At 39.9% G+C, this 11,156-nt stretch overlaps 2 protein-coding genes across 12 annotated transcripts in view; one reads left to right on the plus strand and one right to left on the minus strand.

Moving 5' to 3' along the window:
• Positions 1-252, plus strand: part of cnksr2a (connector enhancer of kinase suppressor of Ras 2a) — a 110,408-nt gene extending 110,156 nt beyond the window's left edge. For all 11 annotated transcript variants that reach the window (XM_052113984.1, XM_052113985.1, XM_052113987.1 and 8 more), the window contains one exon: positions 9-252. In XM_052113984.1, the coding sequence (XP_051969944.1) occupies positions 9-239 (231 nt within the window). In that variant the 3' untranslated portion in view covers positions 240-252. The remainder of the gene's footprint in view (positions 1-8) is intronic.
• A 6,522-nt stretch (positions 253-6,774) lies between these two features.
• LOC127634432 (kelch-like protein 34) lies at positions 6,775-8,845 on the minus strand. The gene has a single exon (XM_052113996.1). The coding sequence runs from the start codon at positions 8,546-8,548 to the stop codon at positions 6,785-6,787; it is 1,764 nt and encodes a 587-aa protein (XP_051969956.1). The 5' UTR covers positions 8,549-8,845; the 3' UTR covers positions 6,775-6,784.
• Positions 8,846-11,156: the final 2,311 nt, after the last annotated feature.

Consider the following 11,156-nt stretch of genomic DNA (forward strand, 5'->3'; position numbering starts at 1 on the left):
TCCCATAGGACAGGGAGGGCGAGGTAGCACTGATTGACAAGCTGCTGGCCAATCCTAAGCTCACATCCTCAGAGTTCCAGGAATGGAAGAAAGTTTACATGGAGCTGTTTTCAGGGGAGCCCCAGCGGGACCATCAGCCCAGCCCCGTCTCTGAGCCCAGTCCTGCTGCCACACCAGAACCGGCCCCTCGCACACCCTCCCTCTCACACACACACTCCTACATCGAGACTCATGTCTGACATACACAAATGCACACTTTTCCTTGATCTCGTCGGTCACTTTTTACAACAATATCGCCACAATGTATGAAGTAGTTTTCACTGATAAGGAAAAAATGAAGTTTGGATAGACGGCGTGTTTTATTTGACACAAATGAAAACAAGGCTATGAGATACAGTGGTTTCCAAATGTCTGAAACCACTGCTAATTAATAATTCCATTTAGCATATTTATCTTTTAATAAAAAACATTTTTTATGCATTTTTTATTAGCACAACATTTTTAGTTGAATGTTACATTTCAAATTGTCAGTATTTTGTACAGTATGTCACCCATTTGCATTAATGACAGCATGCATTCGAGCTGGCAATGACTCCACATGTTTCTCCAAAACCTGATGATCCATGTTATCCAAGCATGATTTGAGAATGTTCCAATGTTTTGTGTGCTTCAATGCACTCAAGAAAATCTTAAGTTTTGGAGTTAACACGGTCAATGTCACAAGTTTGCTTATTTGATTAGTGACCATAAAATAAGGTCATAAAATAATATTTCTAGGTTTAAATACGATTTTGAATCCCTCAGACTTTTGCACCCCACTGTGTTTTCAGTGTTTTTGGCGTAACGATAAACACAAAAGTACACTGATTTACACTGATTGTACTTCTAGCTCTATGGCCTCATTTTCATTTGAGTCAAATGTAATATATTGCATCCACTATACATTGAATAAGGTCTACAAGCACCAATTCACATCTCACTTTTGCTTGAACTTCCACATCCCGACTACAATTGCAGGCTCGCAGTATACGCTTTTTAAACACTTGAAACTTTGTTTATGCAAGCAAAGATTTGCTGCACAAAGAACTCTCAGTGGTCCAAGTCAATACCCGCAGGCTTCAGAGTATACCACTTCTGCACACAGGGTTGCCATAGTTACCAGTCCTCCCAATGGCTCAGACAAGGAAAGATGGTGCCATCACACCAAGAACAAACCTGGCTCCACAGTTAGACAAGAACTTGGACTGGGAAATGGAACCTGCGGACTCGACTCTAAGAATACATGGAGAGCAAATACAAGCCTGAGGCATTTGAACATTGAACCACACACTAACTCTAACTCTGTCGTGCTGCTGTACCAGTGTTTTTGTTTGGCTGTCATTAAGAATTAAATCTCTTAGCGGTTAGCTATCATGTTTATATGCCACTTTACCATACTATACACTCTACTTCAACATTATACAATATATTTATGAACTGATGTTATACATCGGCTGGCCCCGACTTATAGCATTTGTACATTTGTTTGGAAGGTGTGTGTGTGTGCGTGTTTTTGTGTGTGTGTGTGTGTGTGTGTGTGTGTACACACTCACGTGCGTGTGAAACATTTGTTTATCTCACCAGAATTCCGGCAAAGTGTGCAGACATAGTGATAAGTATTTAAAGTAATATTCTCGGTTCAAAACAAAAGGTTTGTCGACAGCATCTGTGAACTGTCGATTACCACCGGCAATAATTTGACTCATCCCATAAAAATTATAATTGATGGTAATGCACTGACTGTGGAAGTTTATGGGAAAAGCATGCTGGAGGGTTTAAAAACTGAAATTTGCAGCTTTTATTTTAGTTAACTACTACTTTTCTAGGTGGATGAACGGAAGTGAATTGTTCTCTGTATTGTAGACAGTCCCTTTCTTGTATTCTTGCATAAATCATGCAAAAGTTACAGGGTATGCTGGCTTTACACCATCATAAGAGCCGTTTGTCCTGTAAAGACTGGATGTAACTTTGCACAGGCAATAGGAGAACACATTAAATCATGTGGCTTTACTTTGCAATTATTTGCCCTGTAGTCTTCCAATTTAAATTCATTACAGAAAAATGCAATTCTTATTTTTTTTTACAAACTGTGGAACGAGTCAAAATTATTTTATGTGGCAATCAAGAGCATTTAACAGATCGCACATTGTTTTGAAATTGGAATACTCCTTTAAGATCAGACTTTGCCGTGACTTTTCTAACCTGACTGCACTGCTCTACCAAACTAAGCCTCTGATAACGAATGACTTTTCAGAGAATGAGTGGGTTTTGATTGGTAGAAAATTGCGTATGCTTCATTATCTAGAAGCAGCATCATCTCTGTATCTCGAGATGGATTGAGGAAGTTCTCTTTTCGCTTTAATCCCCTGATATTATGAGGCGGAATTGCATCTCTTTGCATTCATAAATACGAGCAGATTTAAAGGTGATACACCTTGCAAAAATTTGCACCCTTATGTTAATAATTGTGTGCCTATTACACACACAAAACTTGCTGTTCATCGCAAATACTTTTTTTGGATTATGGACTACTGTGTTTAATTCAGCTATTTCAGGAGAATGAAAAGAACAGTATTATGCTTTAGTATTGCATACCTCTTTTTGGGCTTCTTACGTTTTCCATTCTACAAGCTGTCATGAAATCGTTCTGCTCAGTGTGGACAATTTGGGAACATTTGTCTGAGAATAATATTGAGATTTTATGACAATCGCAGGTCTCAGCCCAGGGACTCAACACATGGCTCTGCCGAGCAAAGCTGCTGCCCTAAACTTGCCCCAACATCTTTAGAAGCAGCAAATCAACTGCTGGTATTAAATGAATGACAAAGTTCGGGAGGTGATCTATTTATTTAAATAGCCGAGCACAAACTTCTCCAGCTGCATGGCTTGAGAATACAGTCAATTTTTGTGTTTTCTAAACCGAAGCTGCCAAATGATTCAACGTCAGTATTTCAACTGTTTGAGTCAGGAAGGCTGTTCGAGACCAAGAAGCACTCAGGCTCTCTGTGGACACAAAGAAGACGTTTTATGTGAGATTTTTAAGAACACTGAATGTTCAGATGAGAGTTTATTGTACAATATGATAAGATATGTATAATATGATGTACATTGAAATTTCAGGTATGACTCTCGATATACTGTATTAGAGCACATTTCATTATATATGTTACTTAAGAGAGTGTTTGCTTTATTATAATCATTGAGTGACGCTGGTGCTAATGTGTCCATGTGATTTCATTAGCTCTCAGAGGAAAGACAGCATGGAAATGATTAACAGTGGAAATATAGTTACTAGATCAGATTGTCTATTAATATTTTACTTTACTAATATATACATTTTATTCCTAATTTAGTGCAAATCATGTTCTTTACTTAGCAGCCCTATTTTTTAACACAAAGTTGTTGTAAACAATCTAGTTGATCTATATCTGTGCTGCTGCCTGTCTTTATTATAAATAGGGCATGTAATTCGGGCAGTGCAGTTTCTATGTGTTGTGTTTTAGCATTCAACCTGGTAAACCTTATTTATTTCATTATTTTAAAAGAGCATTATTGCTTTCTCCAGAGTTAAATGTGGTTATACCTTGAGTCAATAAACTTTTATGGATGTAACTTTAAAAGCAGGCTTTATTTATTGCTTCGGAAATGTCCCACATATTAAAACTTAACCAAGGCCAGTTTGAATGCACATTGGAGAAATATGCCTAGCTCATTGCCTGACAGGTGGCCCAAACTTTTAGGATGCTAAATGTAGGGGAAGGGGTTGGAGCTCCGATGTCTGTCAGGCAAAATGCAAGTCAACTTTCTCCAGTAGGCAGTTAGAATGGAGGCTCATGTCAATTTCCCAGAAGGCTGTTTTCTATTTTTCCAGCACCTTGCAGCTTTCCAGTATGTTCAACTATGGTAATGGACTCAGCTTACAAAATTAATGGAGGATAGAAGTGAACTGTTGAGTTAGCTCTGGATCTGTGGATGAGACAGATCAGAATCTTTTCCTGTGGGCACAAAGTTCTAATGGGAATCAATTCCTATTCATTCCTAAGTACTTCTCCCCTACTATTCACTTGATCTCCTTTATTTTCTCCCCATAGATCTCTCTCTCTCTCTCCAGCATGTCGTCTAGCTCCCTGTGTCATGAATCAGCATACTGTGAACAAGAATTCAGGCACTGGCAACGGTGTTCATCCATTGAACATTGGGACATCTGTGACTCAGTTACGAGCGGCACTATAATGAGGTTAAACGCAGCTGGTATTATCCAACAACATAACTATATAAAAGATGCTTCAGACATTTTCACTGTAGATATTAAAACATACAGTATTATTATGAAAGATAAATTACATAAATAAAGAAATAAAAATACAATGGAGTGTATTTGAAATCTTCTTTAGTAAATTTAATATTTAAATGTTTGTTTCCCTTTCACGAACATCATGGATGAACTATTTTACAGGCAAAATCTCTTTTATAGACAAAATAAAGCCTTGACTTTATTTTATATTTACACTTGCGGTTGTCCTCTAATGATTTGAGAGACTTCAGAAGACATGATGACTTTTTGGTAATGGTACATATTGAGCAACAATGCTCACTGGTTTTTATGTTGCACTCTGGGAATTTTTAGGCAGTGAACGTTTCAGTGTACTAGAGCGATTTTGTGACTGGGACACCCCTAGAAATTGCTTCCTGGTCAGCGCCCTGACTGCTAAACAAGGGGTTGATTGAATTATGCCTACTGCATAGTACAGTATGTGCAGTTTCTGCATCCGTAGAACAGTCAAGTAATTTTATAAAAGAAAAGCTAAATATATGTTTAGATTTTTTTGGATTGATTAAAAATGCAATGTAATGAGGTCATGTTGGGGCAACACTGTAGCGTACAAATGGTGTGTTTACATCATCTCCGACATACTGTAATTACGAAATTCCGACTAGTAAAAAGTGTTTATGTCTTTGTAGAACTCGTTGTAACATTTTGTAAACTCTGAATTTTATGAAAGCCCCAACTTGACATTCAATATGGCAGGGACTTCAATGCTTCAACATAGGTAGTTTACATATATTTCTGTTTGATATGCCGTTTTGTTGATATGCCGTGGATGTTAACCTAACCCTAACCCTTAGACCTGAACCACTTGCCTTAATTATCACAACTTGTTCTGTTCTGTCCCTTGAGCATCTCATCTACCAATTTAACATTTCTCATTAATCTCTAAACTTATTCTGGCTCATTTCAACAACTAGAAAATGAAATGTTTTTTCAAAGAATCCAGGAGAACTTATGCTCACTCTGATCTTTATTCATGCGGGGGTTTTTTGCTGTTGAATTACAACTATTTGTTTTTCAAATTTGTTTACAATATTAACTATACAGACTGATTGATGTTGTTTTAAAAAAACATAACACAGAAATAGATACTACTATCGATGGGAGTGGTATTTCAAAGCATTTCACATCAGTTTTACTAGCTGTCTGCTCAGCTATGGTATTTCACCTCAAAGTTTTTTTTTAATCACAAAATATTATCTGTGGAAAGAACTCTAGACATCATTTTTCACTTCCGTGCAGAACCGGACTTTTTAGCTGTCTGATTTAAATGTGTCACTATGGTTTTGTTAAGCAAAATGCCCTCCTTTAGCTTATCTGCATCCCACATACACTCAGTGGTCTACTTATCCTTACCCATTTGACTTTCCATGTAACCTTTAGAATGAACTTTTGTCTAATTTGGCTTTTTATCTCAGTGTCTGTGAGTGCACCCTCCTTCCATTTCACTACTGTCTTTTACTATCCACAGTCTGTCTATGACATTTATGGCAGCTGTCCCTCCGTCATAACACATTATGATGATCACATTTGATATTTACCGAATATTCAACTCATTTCGAAAACTGGGCCTCAAACAATATATTTTACATCTATGTTTACCAATCTCATTGTCTAGAATGTCGTTTCTTTTTATTCTGTTGTAGTACAGACTATTCTTTGTGACTTTCAAGATAGAGTGATCAGAGGGTAGAGTTGTCTAATATTTCATAGTTCTGTCCTTTGCTTTAGTGTCCGTGCAGGAACTTTCTACCATTTCTCAGGTCCTACATCATTATGACAAGTCATCTCTCAATGTCAAGGCTTTCACTACCTATTCATAGTGACCCACTTTCAGGAGCTCCTTATTGCTTGCTGTAAAGCATTCTTGAGAGCACCACACTGCAAAAAATATTTTCTTTTTTTTATAAACAAAATATCTAAACATCATTAAATCTAGAAAAAGAAATTACTTGAAGCAATATTTTGTAAAGAAGAAGACTTGTCTTATATATTGAATTACTGAATTAAGTTTATTTTTCTCATCCCACTGGCACATGTTTTTTGTTTTTGTGAAATGTATGGTTAAAAAACTATTTGCCAATGGGGTAGGGAAGATAAGCATAATTTAAAATATATTCCCTAAAAACAAGTCTTAATATCTTATACAATTTTACTTCTCAAGTAAATAATCTTGTTTTAAGGATGTTCAGATACTTTTACTGGAAAACAAGACTAATCATTACTGATTAAGAGAATGATTTTTGCTGTGCAAAGTCCATCTGGAAATCCTGTTGTCCATGCCACTTTACTTCACTTTACGGTCCAGAGTGATGCAAAGATCTGCTTGTCTTTTAACTCTCCTTTCTCCTTTAATAAAGAGTGACAGCCATCTATTTGCCTGTGCTTAAGTGGGATGGTGATTCTATAGGGCTTTTATGTCTCTGTATGGTCTTGAATATTCATAATGGCACACTGAGTTTCACACAAGGGCACAGGTAGTTTACACACTTCCCTCCAGGTGTCACATTCAGTGTCATACTCCAGCACATTAGTGGTGCACACTTCTTGTCCTTCTTGCCATTTCCTGCCTCCGAACACAAGCACACGTTTTCCTCCTGTTGCCATCAAACCATAACAGAAGCGATCATTCAGTAGGGGCCTCAGACGGGTCCACAGGTCTTGCACGGGATTGTAGCATTCAATGTCACAGAATGGCTCATACATGCCCAAAAAGGCATAAATTCTGCCCCTCACAGTCGCCATCTTGTGGCCAAATCTGGCAATGGACATGCTTGTGCGTCTCTGCCAGGCATCACCCTCAAAGGCATGCAGAAACAGCACCTCTTTACTGCTCTCTGGGCTGTTGCCATTGTTGCCTCCTGAGATGTAAATTCCTGTTCCTATAGTGGCACAGGCTTGCCCGTAGACTGGATGTGGAAGGGACACACTACTGCGCCAGCACCCTGCATTCATAGTGTATCTCTCAACAGATGATAAAGCAGGCTCACCCCTCTGGCCCCGACCACCTATGGCAAATATAACACCTTCAACCACACAGCAGGCAAAGTGCGCCCTCTTCTGCAAGAGCGGTTCCATCTCCTCCCATTCATCAAACCGTGGGTCATAGCGCCACACTTGGTCAGTGACTGTCATCACAGCTGACTTCTCATTATCCTTATCCACCTCCACCACCTCACCACCCAGCACAAACAGGAAGTTGCCCACCACACATACTCCTTGGTGCTGGAGCTTATTTAGTAATGTAGTGGAAAGTGGGTGGAACTTCCTTGTGCATGGTTCGTAGGCCAAGATCTGATTCTCGGGTCGGTCTGCCTCTGGTCCTCCCCCCACCAGCAGGATTTTGCTGTTTGTGGTCCTTAGGCTGGTGTGGACACTTTGAAGTAGAGGTTGGAGGGGACCCTGAAGATGGTAGTTAAGGGCTTTCTGCACTACGCTGTGGATGAAGGGTGTGCGTAGGGCCGGTTTGATTGCACTAAGTCGAGACAGCTCATAAGGGGGAACCAAACCAAATCGGATACGACAAAGTAATGCATTGCTTTGCAGGGCAGACTGAGGGTTGTACTCCAGCCAATCCAAAGCGAGCTGTAGAAGAGCCATCTCTTTTACTCCTTGCATTTCCTTGGCTGCAAGCACCTCTTGCAGAGAATCAAAGTTTAACTCCAATAGCTCAGCTTTGTATTGCTCAACTGCAAGTATTCTGCCCATGTTTCTGGCAATGAAAGAATTGCTGACAGTGAATGCCTCAGAAAGGCTATAGCAAGCTGCTACGTTAGCAAAAAAGCAGCAGTTGTCAAGGGCAATGCTTTCAGAGATGTACTCAGTGCAGAGATCCACAGCAGGTGTGACTTGCAGATAGCAGGCAGCCTGAAGTGTGACCTCCAAAGTGGAAGGTGACAATGCGATCCATGACGTATAGATGAAGTCCAGGATCTGCTCCAGGCCCTTTGAAGACAATGCTGGCAAGCTAATAGAGTGGGCTCTAGACTCCAGTGTGTAGTCCTGGAACAAGGACCAAAAGTAGTCGCTAGAACAGGCTAGCAAAGTGCGATGAGCAAGGAACTCCACACCCTCTGCTTCCAAAACAACATCGCACATTCGACCCTCCAGACGCAAAGTCTGGTACCGAGACAAAATGCCATCTCCATGACTGTTGCTGAGCATCAGGAAATAATTCATCACTAAAAGAGGAAGGGAGAGGGTGCAGAATAAACTGAGGTCAGGTCTCAAAGAAAGTCATAGAATAGGAAAAGGGAATTAGAGGAAAGGAACGAAGAGAAAAGGCTTAGTCCTCCTTGCTGAATCCTTAAGATTCAAAAAGAACAAAAGAGAAAAAAGGTTGGGATGTGGTTCATGTCTTCTGCAGGTATCAAATGCGTAAACTTGGAGAGAAAAGGGGAGGGTTCACCATTGCTCCAATGGACAGCCCACAAACCACTTGGTGATACAAACCACCCATATGTTTTTAGCCATATGGGTTCTACTACCTCTCTCAAAGAGAGTAGGCAAGGGCAGGCTTGACATTATGGTGCCAGGGGGGAGTAACCAGCCTGCCCAACCCAATCTTTCTGCCCTTACCCTTTAGTTCAGATAAAAACACAGAGTGGGGGGATCAGGCTGGGGCTTTATTATGATCAGCAGATCTGAAGTCATCACTTGATAAATAAAAGAGTTAGTCAGCACTGAGGACTGTCTGTCACCACCAGAAGCCATATCTCCACACACATCACTAAAATGACAGGAATAGAAACACAAGGTTGATCAGACAAAGAGTTGGGACAGAGAAGAGAAAGAGAGAGGATTGACAAAGGGAACAAAGGCAGCCCAGAGGAAGACAAGAACCATAGGGAGGTTCAAACAACAAGGAAATAAAGTTTGTATACATGCAAACAAAAGTGTAGAAGTGTGACAAAATGAAGAGAAAGAGACCACGTGGGATGGGCTTGTTTATTTTGGATAGATTACAAATGAGTGAGGGAGATTTATAGAGATGTTTTAGTCTGTGTAAGTGGGATCCACAGCAAAAAGGGCACATCCCAAACCTCATGAATACTTTACCCATCATCCTCCCCAAATAGCAGCTGGCTCACAGCTTAGACATGGCAGCACCAGGCTGGATTGCAAAGGGAGGTATTTTGTATATGAGCGAGGGGCAATTATGATGGAGCTTCTGGTTACATATTCACACCCTATTCCACTGATCACACTCCTTCCAGTGGTTTCTCCACTGTCTAGAGCATTTGCAATACAGCACATCTACAAACTAATTGGAAACTGGAGTCACCTGTAAAGTCACTAGCACTCTGCATGGATTGTAAGGATGGGTGATGAATCATAAGTGGTGTGTGTGCTACTTGTTTCGCAAGAAAATAATTTACATGTTGTAGACTCCTAGTTTACAATGCTATTTCATGGGCTCATCTTGCAACACCTTTGAGTTATGGTCTTTTAGAGACTCTACCCTATCTTCCTCTCTGCCTAGCTGGCATCACTACATTAGAAGGTCTATTTCATTGCACATCACAACTTTAAATTCGATGCACTAGTTACGTTACACATTTTTTATGTTGTCAACTAAACCCAACTCCAGTTCAGCGTGTTTCACAGGACTGGCCTTTTCCTCACCTCTATAAAATCTTTGTAAAACAGATGAGCTCTGTATTGAACATTTTACGTTTTATTTTCAGAAATAAAATTGGTTTATTAGAAAATGTCATTGGTGATACAAGTGATTTATGCACCCAGGCACTGTCCAAGTGTGTGTGTTCTCTGGTGTCGCAGTTTCGACCCTTTGGTCCAGAATGCTGTCAGACCTGAGAGGCGTTCTAAATATAACACTGTCTGTTCTTTCTGTTTGGGATTTTGTTGGCCCTGGTGGTCATGGTGATTTAGTTTGATGTTCTCTGGTAAGCATGCAAATACAGTATAAATATATACCATTTTAAATGCATGATGGCAGAAACTGGTGTGAAGGTTTGAATGCATTGAAAGAAGATGTGTTAAGGAATGGATGGAAGTTTAAGTATGCAAAGCCTGTTGGTGAGAAGTTTTAGAACTATTGTCTCTTTCTCTCTCTGAATTGCATTATGGGTATTGGTGGAATTATGAAGGCTTTGTTGATTAGCTGGCCCTCCCTTTGTGCCAGCGCTCCTGCCAGGTGCTTAATCCTGATCAGGTCCTGTTCCATCGTTGTCTTTGCATTGTTACATTGTCTTTTTTAATGATTGGTGCACTCTGATCCCCAATAAACACTACTGAAAAAACAGCTTAGGCCAGCATGAATATCTATTTTGGTACTGGTTTAGTTGGGTGACAAGCAAATCTTAGCTGGTGACCCTGGTCAACCAATATAGTCTTTCTTGTGAGGCAGGTTTGCCTAGGAAGTCTTGTAGGATTAACCAAGTTAAGAAGCCTGCTGGGAACACCAGCGCATCAGAATCCTGTGCTGGAGACCAGCGTCAGCATTTTGCTGGTCTTTTCAACGGGGAGTTGAATCATCACTCCTCAATGAGTATTTTTACATGCACTCATTTTCGTTAGTCTGTCTGTCTGTCTGTCTATCTATCAATCACCTTCAAACATTAAGTTTGTCTTGATAAACATTGCCTATCTAGTTTAGACTTGCTGTTGCAACATCCTCCTGACAGTCATAACAGACTACACCTTTACAGTGGAAGGGCAGTGCATAAAACGGGTACCCCTTCACCACACCATTTATTTCTTGAATGCATTTTTTTTTAATAAACTGAAATAACTTTTCATAATTTAAATAACTTTTCAGTCTCCA

This window comes from Xyrauchen texanus, chromosome 41 (assembly GCF_025860055.1).
Source record: "Xyrauchen texanus isolate HMW12.3.18 chromosome 41, RBS_HiC_50CHRs, whole genome shotgun sequence".
NCBI lineage: Eukaryota > Metazoa > Chordata > Actinopteri > Cypriniformes > Catostomidae > Xyrauchen > Xyrauchen texanus.

Bases quoted from the DNA above. Each gene is read 5' to 3' on its own strand.
- LOC127634432 (XM_052113996.1), bottom strand. From the start codon at position 8,548: ATGAATTATTTCCTGATGCTCAGCAACAGTCATGGAGATGGCATTTTG.